This window comes from Brienomyrus brachyistius, chromosome 2, assembly GCF_023856365.1.
Source record: "Brienomyrus brachyistius isolate T26 chromosome 2, BBRACH_0.4, whole genome shotgun sequence".
NCBI classification, from domain to species: domain Eukaryota; kingdom Metazoa; phylum Chordata; class Actinopteri; order Osteoglossiformes; family Mormyridae; genus Brienomyrus; species Brienomyrus brachyistius.
The window spans coordinates 28,676,332-28,690,697 of NC_064534.1; the positions used below are offsets into that span (position 1 = coordinate 28,676,332).

At 47.6% G+C, this 14,366-nt stretch overlaps 1 protein-coding gene across 1 annotated transcript in view; it reads right to left on the reverse strand.

The window, feature by feature from the left end:
• Nucleotides 1–590: 590 nt before the first annotated feature.
• Nucleotides 591–14,366, reverse strand: part of fbxl17 (F-box and leucine-rich repeat protein 17) — a 212,708-nt gene continuing 198,932 nt past the window's right edge. The window contains exon 10 of the mRNA XM_048982228.1: nucleotides 591–2,846. Coding sequence (XP_048838185.1) covers nucleotides 2,709–2,846 — 138 coding nt within the window. The 3' untranslated portion in view covers nucleotides 591–2,708. The remainder of the gene's footprint in view (nucleotides 2,847–14,366) is intronic.

Below are 14,366 nucleotides of genomic sequence, written 5' to 3' on the forward strand. Positions count from 1 at the left end.
AGCTGGTATATTCACACAGACATCACAGTGTGCCTATACCCAGACAGGGAACTTAATACAAAGGCTCTTACCCTGGGTATATCTATATAAATACAGCTGGTATATTCACACACACATTTATGACAGGGAGCCTAAGACAAAGGCTCTTACCCTGAGTATATCTATATAAATACAGCTGGTATATTCACACACACATATAGGACAGTGTGCCTATATACAGACAGAGAACTTAATACAAAGGCTCTTACCCTGGGTATATCTATAGAAATAAAGCTGGTATATTCACACAGACATCACAGTGTGCCTATACCCAGACAGGGAGCTTAATGCAAAGTCCCTTACTCTGTATATCTATATAGATCCTTAACAGTACAAAGCACATAACTGTGGGTCAGTTCTATATCTGCTAAACCTACTGTCATGAAAAAAGAAAACAATGCAGAATACAGGGGGTGAGGACAGACAAATGGGACAGACACACAAACTCGGAGGAACATTTGATTAAAAGATGACACCCCCGTGCATTCCCGGGTGTTTTCCCCTGGTGGTCATGTAGTCAGTCTCTCAGTGATGCTCAGCAAACCAGTGGCACAGATCAGCACAGATTTTTTTATTGAAGGCTAATCTTACATGTAATTTAACAAAGACAGCATGGCTACTCTCAGCACGCAGCACGCACAAGCATGCACGCGTGCGTGCGAAGACACATACAGTAAAAATAAATTCTGCTGTTTGGCTGGTAAGTGCCTGGGGTCTAACATTTGAGCAAAGGAGGGTCATACTGGGTTTAATACCTCTGCCCATGTAAGGATGACCCCCACATAATATTTAGATTTGATAGATTTTTCCATAGCCCTTAAAGTCATAATTATCTGTTAAACAAACAAACAAGCAAAAAAAAAAAAAGACTGTTTTGCTTAGTGTTCTTCTGTGTGGGTCACTGACATAAGGACTTCAGTGTTCGGCCTGCTGATCGAACTCTTATTTCCATAATTACACACGATACTACATATCATCAGAGTTCAGCAGGAGGACAATTATGTAGAGGGGGGGAGTCAGTTTCGCGAGGGTGGGGGGTTGATGAGCAGGTGAAGCACAGAGCAGTGATTCCTAAACAAAAAAATATATATATCATCTAACCAAGCTACCGCAAATAGTTAATATCAAACTACTGTGCTGTGACGGTATGTCTTGGTATTTCAACACGTCTTTATGAAAAAGTCAGGCTCATCCGCGGGCCTGAGCAGACTGGGGATCAGTGGTGTGGATATAAAGACAGAAGACAAAGCATGTCAAGATCTTTAAAGTAACAATACAAAAAGGTACTGCAGCTGGAAGAGGCAGGTAGAGCTGCGCCCTGACCTGACTGCGGTCTAAGCATGGCGACGACTGGCCCCCTCTGCAGGACAGCAGCACGACACCTTGCAGTCACACCCCATAGAAAAATACCCTGGTGATTTGCATAAGAGTGTCACTGACTGGCAGCCAAATGCACGGGGGAAGCAGGGGAACGCCTGAACAAACACCTGAACAGTGTCCCCATGTTTACTGCTAGAATGTGTTTAATGCATGCTCCCCAAATATGCCCACAAAGAAATAAATGCTTCTCTGTGAACCTGTACTGTGCATGTGTGCATATCCGTGTGTGTGAGGTTGTGTATATCTGGTGCGTCATTTAAAACTGAATACAGTACAAATATCTACAACAGGCTGGGAAAATGCATATATGTCATCATAGTAAAAATTAATAGTGGACAATTTTCTCTATTGAAAAAACAGCAGTAGACCTCACTGATCCTAGAACAGCAACTCCTGAGTTAGTCAGGTAGCTCCACAAAGTGTTCATTTAACGAAGGTTTCTGTTGAGAACGTCCCCGTTTAGCTGCCGCTGCTGTCGCCACAGTGACGACTTGTCGCAGGGCTTCTTCGCCATGCAGTGGGGCCGTCCGTGAGGATCCGGGGTTCCGTATCGCAGAGGAGCTGAAGGCGCACTGCAGCCCAGGGCACGTCCCTGATGGCGGACAGCGCCCCCTCTGCTGGTGGACGGCACGGCATTCCCTCGCCGTGCCGCGTGCGTTTGTGGGAACTGATGTAGAATTTAAAGCGGGGACATAAAAATGGAAACCAAAAGATGAAGAGCAACCTGGGGTGTATAAGAAGGAAGATTGATGGCATGCCTGTGTGGTCTGTGGAGGGCTAGAGTAAGCGTGAGTGATGCTGAGGATGAATAGATGCCTTGGGAAGGGGGGGGCGGGGCGTGTGCAGGAGTCTCAGAGCACCTACATCTCAGTGTGTCCAAAGGGACACCTGCGTGTGTGTGTGTGTGTCTTTATGCTAACGTCTACACTTTACCTTACTGTGTGTGTGTGTGTATACCCACATACACACTTCAGTACATCTATAGGCATGCTCAGTTGATAGGTGCATCCATTTGGTGTATATGCATTTGTGTGTGTCTGCGTGTATTTGCTTGTACCTGTGTGTGGGTCTTTGTACCAGTGTCTCTCTGTGTGGGTGTGTGTTTGTGTGCATCTGTGTCTCTTTGTATATCTGTGTTTCTGTGTGTATTTGTATCTGTCTATCTGATGTGTGCGTTGTGTGTGTGATGTGTGTCTGATGTGTATGTGATGTGTGTCTGATGTGTATGTCATATGTGTGTTGTGCGTGTGATGTGTGTGTTGTGTGTGTGTGGGCAGCAGCGGCAGTGGCTATGATGCAGTGGAGCTGCTCGGGTTCCAGCCCATCTGGTAGGCCCTCTCCAACGTGCGCTTGCAGTCCTGCATCACCGTGCTGAAGACGATGTGTGGATACTGCTGGACCAAGCGCTCCACTGTCTCTTCGTTCACCTGCCGAGACAAAGACCAACAACACGGGGCCAATTAGTCTCACCAGCGGGCGACTTAACCCCAAGATGGTCGCACGTCAAGTGTCGAGCGGCCCCCGTTGTCTGCGGCCTGGGAGACGTGACAGCACTGCCGGGGGAGAGAGGACTGGAGCCTGCGACGTTCTCAGGGATAATTAGCCCATCGGAGGGGGACGTGATTGAAATTCCTCCTGTCGATACTTTCACACAACAATCAGCCTTCAGGATGAACGGCGCTCGGCAGAGAGAGGCAGGATAATCTAAACTGATTCACGGCTGAGCACAGCAAACGTGAAATTAACTGCATTTTTCAAAAATCCTCCCTAAATCCCACAAACGGCCTTTAGAAATAAGTCCAATACGTGAAGGTATGAAGTGGCCAACCAAGCATTTTCCCTGGGGTGGCATTTAAGGTGCAGTAGAATGCTGAACACCATGACCCACTCTTTCTCCCGTTGTGGAATCAGCGAGAAACACAAACAGCGATAGACAACCACGCCTGTCCAATAGGAGGCCTGCTGACAGTTTCCCTCGTCTCCATCGGCAACAGGACGCAGTATATCCCACTGGATCTGCTCCTGTCTGACTCCTGTAAGGACTCTCTCCTTCCCCCACCCCGTTTCCTGAACCTGCACCCTCACCTTCACTCTGTGCCTATGGCCACCCGAGTCCACTATCTGCCCTGGGAGCCCCACAACGTGAGACCCAAACATTACCGCCGCTACCATATTAGCAGAACGATAACTCTGTGAGAAAACAAGTATAATTAAGGCCACCATTAAAGGTATTTACACTATTTTCCCACAGGAAAAAGGCCATGTTGCTGACTTAAATATGAATAAATACGAGAGTAAATCCAACTAGCAGCATTTCGCATTAATAACTGGCTATTATATTCCGCTTACTCCTGACAGTGGCCTGAAAACAGATATTAGGCCTAAATTTAAAAACGATTTTCAAATTAACATCAAGTTTAAAGAAAGATGTCGTTCTGCTGAGAGACCATTACTTTGATCATTAGCTATTCGAGCAGCAAGTAAACACGTCCAATAAAAACAGGCCTTAATCAAAGCTCTAAATCACTCACTAATTGCATGTTGAAGGAACAATAAATGATTTGACAGGGAGTTCATAAAACACGGCTTGATGTATTTGGTTTAAATCTGTTATTGGCTTCCAAAAAGCAAAACGAGTTTTAAAAAAAATAAAATAGATCTCATCAGCTTATGGAAAATTTGTCTGGATCCAGCCGGGAAGACTCTATATTTTGTTTTGTTTTTTTTAAACACTTGATATGTGCCCACAAGGAAATTCCCCTCTGTTCATATTTCAAATTGTCCAAGTGTTCACAAAAGCTGAATACATTTACATAGATTTATTTAGAAAACACTTCTGTCCGAAGAGAGAAATGGCCAGGGGTCACAGTGCAGGGTCAGCCAGCATACGGCACACCTCTGCGGCTGAGGTTAATGGCATGGCTCAAGGGCCCAGTGGTGACATGATTACACCGCTGGTCGTGGGATTCGAACCCATGACCTTCCGGACATGGGTACAAACCCCCTCACCCAACACTGTCTGAATAAATAATGACTATTAGGGGTGTAAAGATGCAACAGCTCATTGTGATGAATACATTATTAAGGTGTTGACTCAATGCATCCATCTGTAATGCCAGAATTGATTTTTACAGATAGTGCTACTTCCAGGTTTGCACGGCCAGACGTTCACGTGCTGCAGGTAGACATGGCATGTGAACGCTACAGAGTTACTTGGTGATCTTTGAGCCACAACACCCCTGTTTCATAGCACACAGCTTTCTCACAGAAAATCTTTGTGCTTTTGGAAAACATACATGTTTCGCAGCGCAAAAAAAAGTAGCAGTAATGGTCAAGTAATGTTAGCCTTAGAGCTGCAAGGTTTACTGGTGAACATATCGGCTGATCTTTGTAAAGCACTCAGGAGATCTGCATGCGTCACTCTTTGCCAATATTGCAGACCAACATTTAAACTTTACCAGTATTCAATCAGAAGCACCGTAGCTATAGATGCAACTACCAAAATAATGGAGAGGATTGCATTGGACGATCAGCCATGATCCGTAGTGGAGACTGAGCGATTGTGTCGGCATATTTACCACTTGTAGGAGGTCTCAAGTACTGGGCCACAACAAGTTTAAATTTCATTAGTTAATCTGGTCCACAGTTTGATCTTAAATTTTCCACAGAATTAAAAACTATGCAAAGTCATTCTGCTAATCTAGTCCACCCGCCCCCCACCTTGTGTTAGATTTTTTTCTGTACAGATCAGTATTTGACCTTTTAACACTTTTACACTGGCAAGTTCTCCCTGTGTAATAATAATAAAAATTAATGTTAGAAAATTCGACTGTTTTTGTATTCTGTGAGTAGTGTTCAATTAAGTATTTATGGTAATCTTTGTGGTTATTTTCCCCAGTGAATTCAAAAAAGGGTTTAATTTAGGTTATCAAAATAATCAAATTATGATGGCAATTTCCAATGCATTGAATCATACCTTCAGTAAATGTAATCGAACTGAATTGCCGTGGCACCAAAAATTCACACCCCTAATGACTATTACTATTCTTATTACTTACCTAACATTTTAAACGATTAGACATGGATGTTCTGGATTAGATATCCCAGACATACAATAGCAGAGTGCATGCTGGGAATCTGGCTCCATACCTGCATGTATGACCACACCGCTGCCTCCAAGACAGCCTGTGCTTCAAGCAAACAGCCTACATGGAAAGCATGAGAAACCATACAGCCGTTCAGTGGTACCGTAGACAGCGGTGGCAGCACGGCAGAGGGCGGACAAGTGGGTAAGGCCTCAAAAACAGAAACAGCAAAGCTTTTAAATATATATCTCCCAACCACATGAATCTTCTCCTGATATCTTGCAGGATTTCAGTGCCATCCACACCCTTTTCATCTTGCAGAAATGTGCTTTTCTGATCACAACGGCCCCTTAATACCACCTGACAACTAAACGCTGTGCTTAGCAAAGGGGTGGCGGCTGGCAGTGAGGGGGCCATATCGAGATAAAGGGAGCGTGTAAAAGCATGAGAAAATACAAGCTGTACCATACAAGGGGTCACAGAAAACAGAGCGACTACACTCGCTTTGCTCACAGCTTCAGCTACACGCTGACTCTCTGTTCTGCTGCGCGGTTTCCAGCAGGAAATGCCGCGTCCCCGACTCTCACCCCGCGAACACAGAAGAGTGATATCAAAAATGGGGTGTCGGTCTTAACACCAAGATGGCAGCCGGGTATGGTCCTGGAGTGTGCAAATCCGCAGGGCCATGATGACTGACTGACTTTCGAGCGTAGACTAGCGCCCCAACGACGTAACGCACAGAACGCGACGCGGGATGAAAAAAAGACAAACGTGGTCTACAGCGTGCGCCTGTGTACTAGCACTGCAGAGAGAAGTGGGATAAAGAATCCACAGGGAACCAGAAAAATAAATAAACAAAAATGTGATCTGACACATTACAGCGGAGACGTTAGTGCAAGACGGCGCACAAGAGGAGCTTCATCTGGCTGGCAGTTCAGAAGTTCACAACACGGCCCTCAACGGATCTGCCCTCCAACAGAGCCGCCTGTCTGCCAGGGGGGGTTAGAGAAACACGGCACGCTCTGCGAAGTCAAGCGTCAAGCCAGCGTTTGCGGGAAAGCCTAAACTAAACAGACAGCCCCAGAGCATAATGAAGAACACCGCGCCTGCTTATCGCGCAGGGCCCGTCGTCAGGAACACGCAAGGAACATGAACCCCGCGATCTCTCTAAGGCCGAGCAGACCTCCAGGCTTCCTTCCCAGTATCCCTCTCCAGCCTGGAGAGGATCGGAATGCTGGGACAAAGTACACGTCGGATTAAGCATCAAAGAACCTGGGGTTAAACAATGGAAATTTATGACCCCCTGCAAACAGCGTAAAAAGCGTCTTTAAAGGTTCCACGCTGATAACCGCGAGTATTTCCTCCAGCATGATAAGCAGCCCCCAGCAGGAGCCCCCAGCACACACCTCAGGCACAGATACATGGTCCTAGACCGACGATTCTGAGCGTGGTCCCACTGCGGGCGGATTTATTGTGCCGGTTCCCTAAGCACGACTCGACACGGCCAACGTGGGGCCCGTCTGCCGAGTCTGTGCTACATCACCACCTCGGCAAAGTCAAACTGAGATTTGCTGGACGGCTCTCATTCGTCACTCGTCCTGTCAAAGCCGGCCCTGTCAGGCGGGGGGAGGGAGGGTAGGGGCCCGGGGAGTCGGAGCAAGGAGACAAATGTTCTCCTCACCAGCGGTACGAGAAAAGGCACCTGAAAGGACACTTTTCACAGCTCACACGTCACCTGACAGGCGATGTAATCATGCAGCAGGAGCTGCCTTTGATAGAGAGAACGTGGCCAGCTGAGAAGAGGGCAACCTTTATTAATAAAACCAAAAAAAAAAAAAAAACGTGAAAAATTTGACTTAAGTTTGATAAAGTCAGGAAAGGAAAAAAAAAAACAAAAAGAATTCAAATTGAAGTGTGATAAATAATCAGCAAGGGTGGGGTCGACGGGATGGGTGGGCCGTGCTACTGAGCAGAGCAGTGCAGCTCCTCCTAATCACGTTCTTGGAAGAAGGCTCAGGCCAGCGGCCGCATGACTGGGAGGGTTCAGGCCCAGCCGGATCGCAGACGTCCAACCAGACGGAGGGAGCCGACTCCAGCCTGGACTGCAGGCGAAAATCATTTACTATCACTGTTTACCGCTGTCGGAAAAACACGTACAACGGCGATGACATCAGCCCAGGCGACACCTCCCAGCGGCAGGCTGCGTCTTTATATCCAATTCCTCCACTTACATTCCGCATAATTAGCCAAATCAGAAAAGGGCAAGAATTAAAGGCGGTTTTGCTGTGAACTGCTCTCTCGCTACAAAACCAGAATATCACTAATCTCAACAGCAGGTTAGGTCTGCGGTAACATGCAATTTGCGTCTGGTCGGGAAACACCATTCTCCTTCCTCTCTCACTCTCTTTTAACTTCCCAGCATCAAAGCTTAATATCCAGGGTGCCCCCATTTCCCAGGGGGGGGGCGACAATTTAAATAAGGATACAGCCGCCGTCTGCTGAAAGTGGAAATCCAGAATAAGCAGTTCTTCGTGGGGCTGGATTCCTGTTCTCCCGGGGGATGATGGGTGCGGGAAACACACCCCCCCATGCCCAGACTGGGTTTAACTTCATTAGGGACGGGGAATGAGAGCTATGACAGGCCTCGACTGCGGCCCGCACGGCGAGCAGAACTGACGTTTCTCGTAATCTGCGCAAATCGTTTAGCCTGCAGGTCAAATTTGCACTGCGAGTCAGTTTTTTGATGTGTGACATAATCAACAGCATCCCTTCTGGGATATAAAAGTACAAAAGGAATGGACGCTCCCTCGGTACCCCACATTAAAGGAGCAAAGCCAGGGCTCAGCCATGTTTCCTCAACGTGCCCAAGCCACCGTGCGGCACTCTTCCTCTGGGAAGAGTGGGCACCTCCCTCAGAGCTGAAACACCCAGTGCGTTAGCGGGTACCACGCATGACCTCGGAGGGCACCATCCTGTCTGAACACACGGGAATCACAGTCCTGCACTGCCATGCTTTTCATAGTGCTGTGGGATGGGGGGGGGGGGCAGGGTGTCAGAACAACTTTTAAAATCGTAAAATCCTGCTGGGGGAGTGATCAAGAAGCAATTACGGCACTTCTGAAAACGTGGATCGATGTGCCATCTCCAAACTCCGGATGAAAATTAAGAGGGAGCAGCACTCTGCAAGATTGCTCCATCATCCGTCATGGTGTTCCCGAGGTTGGGGGGGAGGGGGACGGGGGCGATCCAAGCTGATGTAAACAGGAAAACAGGCACAGATGCACAGTCATCATGTCGGTGTTAAGACCGATGCTGGGGGGGGCTCTGAGGTCGGCAGCGGCGAGTTTTGAGAGGGGTTGGGGGGAGAAAAGTCACTAAGATCTGCTAAAGACAATACATGTGAGAAAGGGAAAGGAGCGGGTGGGCGGCCTCCCTCAGCGCCACCGGCAGACCTGCGTGCGAGAAGGAAAACAATGGAGGCAAAAATCAGTGGGCGGCACCACGGGTCTGATGAAATGGAGCACAAGCCTGTGAGGCACTGCTGGGGCAGCCCATGGCCAAGGGGCCACAACATGCCAAAGACAACCATGCGGGCCTCCACCCTCTCAACACTTACCCGGGTGTTAACGCACGTGGGTGGCGTAACACACACACACACACACACAGGTTTGTCATTAAATCTTTGTGGAGACTCTCCATTCATTTCTATGGGGAAAACTCTAATCCCAACATGATGACCTTAACCCCCACCCAGCCCTAACCTTAACCATAAGCAAGCAAACAAAATTCAAGACTTTTAACATTTTTAGTTTTTTGATTACATTCACAGATCTTTGTGGGGACCAGAAAAATGATAATATAAACATAATCCACACACATACATATATATATATATATATATATATATATATATATGAAAACACAAAACAATCACAATATTCACAATACACACATACACATTATATAGTTTCTCAATTTATAGCTTTATTTCCTAATTCAACCCACACATTTCCTATTAAACAATTTCAGATGTCAACAACATGAATTGTGCTGATCGAGTGGTTGAGGGGATCTCAGCACTCATTAATACGACATGACTAATGTCTGATTTAACGCTCCATACAATGTTCACTGAAAATAAAGCTGAGTGATGTATCGCAACGTATCATTTGCAGATTAGCGACGTTCCGACATGCCGCTTTGTGAGTCCTGCACACCTCCGTGATTCAAGCACGGAACATTCTGGTACTGTCAGGGCACCTAGCGCCAATGCATAGTACAGCTGAATTGCAGTATACTCTGTTTTACAAAGGCTCGTCTGGGCCTTACTTACGGCAGACCGGTATCCCTCGGGAACACCGTGTTCTGCTCCGTACACGGGCTCTGCTGACATCGTAATGTCCCTCCCTGCCCACTCATATGCGCCAATCCACTGTGTGCCGGTTCCTGGGTCACTACCACTCCTACATCCCCTCCATCTAGCGATTACATGTAGGTTGGTCTGAGATGCGGAGACGCCTCCGATACTAGCAGAACATCCCAATAAGAAACATCTGGGGTCAGAATTAAATGCGTTCTGTTGCTGCGCAGACAGCAATAACAAACAGCAATATGGTGAGGAAGGTACCATGGCGAGGGAGGCACCACGGCGAGGGAGGGACCACGGCGAGGGAGGGACCACGGCGAGAGAGGGACCACGGCGAGAGAGGGACCACGGCGAGGGAGGGACCACGGCGAGAGAGGGACCACGGTGAGGCAGGCACCACGGTGAGGGAGGTACCACGGCGAGGGAGGTACCACGGCGAGAGAGGAACCACGGCAAGTGGAAAAGCGAAGCAAAAGCCCACGCCAGTCGTGTGGGTCTGTCTTTGCAGCTACACCAAATACTTAGTACTGTTTGTTTTTAACTCATTTATCTGATACTTTCATCCAAAGCAACTTACAGCAGAGGGAACAATTACAATTTTTGAGTGCACCTGGGGATTTGAACCCACGACCTCTGCGTTGTAAGTCCACTGGCTGATACACTGAGCCCCTCCCACCGCAAAAGGCCGTCTCTGTGACCCACTAATGTCAGGACGGCCATCCAAGCTAAGCGGCAGACCCTCAAGAGGGTCATGACCAAGCCCGGATCATTCTACACACACTCTAACGCAAGCGCGTGCCCACTGACACTCCTGTCATTCCGATGGAGACATATTTAGCGCCTCCCGGTTTTGCTGCCTGGCTTGCAGACCACAGGTGGCAGCCTCCAGCTTCACAGGAATGCCTGCTCCTGTTCCTGGGATACTCCATGCTGTTTCAGAATAGTGAGACTCCAGGGCTAGCCTGAAGATTAGAAACGGAAAAGAAGTGATGCTTCGAAGCATTATGAGCCACGCTATGGGGAGAACCAGGAAATGCATGCAGCCGGAGCTAAAGCTGACATCACACCGATCCTGACACATAGCGGGCTTTCAGTGCAGAGTCACAAAGCTTGCCTGGTGACATCAGACATCCGCGGCAAACAAAACCACCACTTGGAGGCACATGACATCTTCTGCTGATTAACAGAATGAACCTGACAACAATGCTGAGTAATATTCCTCATTTAAGCGACCGGTCTGACGATTTAAGGCATCCGAAGAGCTGCAGGGCTCAGCTGTGTCAGACCATGTGATCAACAGACAGCGGCGATGCTCTGTTGGGGTCTCTCTCTCATCTCCTGCCTTCATTGTGTGATGTCACTAAACTGTTTTGCGCGAGGCTTTTACACCAAATTACTCGTGCTTCACAGAAATGCTCGTAAACGAATCCCCCCGCCCTTTATTATCACGAAACCCCCAAACATGGTGCACACGTGTACACACAAACCCACACACCAGCAAGATGGCGCAGGCTAAGCTCTTTTTAAGGTAATTACATCAAGCACACTTCAACTCAACTGATGAAAAAACCACCACACCACCCAAATACCTACACGGACACAAAAAGTCATTTATTCCACTAATTGAATTCTTATTACTATACTCTGTAACAACAGGACCAAGCCACAAATGTAATTGTATCAGGTAAAGCTGACAAGAATTTAGCGATACGTTACAGGCTTTTAGCCATGACAGGCAATACATTAAGTTTGTCGGTGCCTAGCGTCAGCTTCAGGGGCAGACAAAGGTCAGCCGACATCGTTGTCTTCTGAGATAAACGCGGCGAAAAGAAGCGTCTATGGATGAGCCGCGTGTTTACATCAGAGCTAAGCGATATCAGAGGGAGCCCAGAAATGGAAGCCATTTACACACTGGTGGGTTTATTTTCACCTATTCAGTGTGGAATTTAACAAAAAAAAATAAAGGCTTAAACTTCAGGCTGACAATTCAAGAAAGCGGCCTGAGGAGAGAATGCGGCGAGGGAGGAAGTCCAGCCGTCACACATGCCGTCCATATGGAACAAGTTAGAGGCGTCGCATTCTGAGGCCGTTGCGTTAAATCCTGCGCTTTTTGACATGAGCACACCAGCGCTCAAAGGGAGGCCTGCCAGAGCAACATGCCCCAGGAATTACTCACGGCACGTCAAGGTGAGTGACTGATCGTAAATTCTCAACGTGTCAGAAACTTCAAAAAAAAAAAAAAAAAAAAAAAAACCTTGACACGTAAATCTGACTCTGATTAAGTGGCAGTGGGCCTGCAGAAAAAGGAGGGCCGAATAAACTAAACAAGTAATTATTCCCCCTGATTCGCACTTCACTTTTCATCGACACCAAGAAAGGAGGCAAATAAAGCGCTTTTCTGAAACGTGGAAATGACTGACATTTGCACAAAGAGCACTGCTCAACTTAAACATCTTGATCCTGTTGGAAAATCGCGTTACATTTTCACCCCGCCGTTCAGGCCTGCTTGGAAAACAGAGGTTTGTTTGTTAACTAAATGCAAGGAGGGGTGATGTTAAATGTTTTAAGTCAGTCCTGCTCACTGCAATGAACTTTGGCACCGCGATGTGATTTCCAATGTTATTCAGCCTGAAAATAAACCAACAATGAAGCCAAGTGAGACTAAACCGCGGACGGAGACATTTCTGGACGAGAGAGGGATTATGAGCTCTAAAGCTTATGCTGTGCGCTATACACTGCTCCTAAGAATCAGGGTAATGCGCAAAAATAATACTAATAATACAACTTACTCAGCAAAACACACGTTAAAAGGTGGGTCTGGGGGTATGACCATTTAGAAAACAACTTCCGATATCAGAAAATTACTCTCTGAGGTACATGGTGCAGAAGACCCTGAGAACGAGGACTTTAGCTAATCCACATCAGCTAGCGGAACCTAAGACACTTCGGCTTCGGAGGAGAATTTTAATTCGGGCGAGAAATCCCCACGAGTAAGGAGATTCGAAATCTAATATCATTCGTCTGGGCCTGTCACTGTGTAAGTACAGCTGACCCTGTACGGCAAAGGAGGGTTTCTGCCTCACAGAGGGTCAGGCCTCTCCTCACAAGGGAAGTTAAACTTCTTACAAACCACCCGCCCTCCAGGGGGAAAATGACAGTGCTAGGACAGACGGGGTCAAGAGAGACAGCGGGCACTGGGGCCCGGGATGAAGCCAGGATTCGGAGCGACGGCCTGGAGAACGTCATGCAGAAGTGCTGCGGGGCTCATGACAAAGAGCGTTACTTACGGAGCAGACGCTTGGTCTCGGCATCACAGGCGAAGTCGGACACAACTACACACACGCATGGTCGCTTATGAGGTGTATATAAGACATTGCAAGGTTTTGTCAACATAAAATTAAATTAAAATTTACCATATCACCATCAAAGTTAACACTGTGGCCACAGTGGGGAGAGGGGGAAATCCCATAAGATGCTGCATACCTGAGCCCTCCCCCAAAAGCACGCACACGCTGCAGTTCTGTGAGGGGTCAGTCACCATGCCCAGATGCTGTCGGGCGGCTTGCCCCTGAGGCATTCAGAGGGGTCGACAAAGGATCCCCTAACATGGGCTTTGTGGGAAAGCCACTCCCACCAGAGTTACACCTATTTTGGGGGGCGGGGGCCAGTTTCCACAGCAATATTGACGCAGAATCTGCAAGACCCATCATTCCCAGACGGGTGAGCCCACGCTGAATGTGAGTGATTCAGGCTGCAGGCAGCGAGCTCCATTGTAGATGCATCCCTCAAGACAGTAATGAAAGCATTTCCGCTCTACATTGCCCCCCCCCCAAAGGGCAGAGGGATGATTGTTTATCAATGCCCATCTGCCAACCACCAATGCAGCTGGGGAGTAAGGCTCAATTCGGATGGAGACCCTCCACCGTCTTGACCATGCAAATATCACTGGTAACAAGGCATCATTATGTCTGATGGTGACGGGTGCAGCAATGCTAACCAAGAGCAGGCAGTGCACTCTGCTCATTTCATTCACATACAGTCCTGGCCAAAAGTTTTGAGAATGACAGAAGTATTGATTTTCACAAAGCCTGCTGCCTCAGTTTTTATGATGGGAATTTGCATACATTCCAGAATGTTATGGAGTGTGATCAGACCCACTGCAATTCGTTGCAAAGTTCCTCTTTGCCATGAAAATGATTTTTCAAAAAAGCCATTTCCACTGCATTTCAGCTCTGCCACAAAACACAGGTGAGAGTGTTGATGAGGACAAAGCTAGAGATCACTCTGTCATGCTGACTGAGTTAGAATAGCAAACTGGATGCTTTAAAATGAGGGTGGTCCTTGAAATCATCGTCCTTCCTCTGTTGTGCAGTCATCATTGCTTTGCACAAAAAAAGGCTTCAAACGCAAGGATATTGCTGCTGCTAAGATGCGGTATTGCCAACAGTGCAGAGTGCTCAGGAATGAGTGCATCTGCACACCTAGTGAGGAGAAAA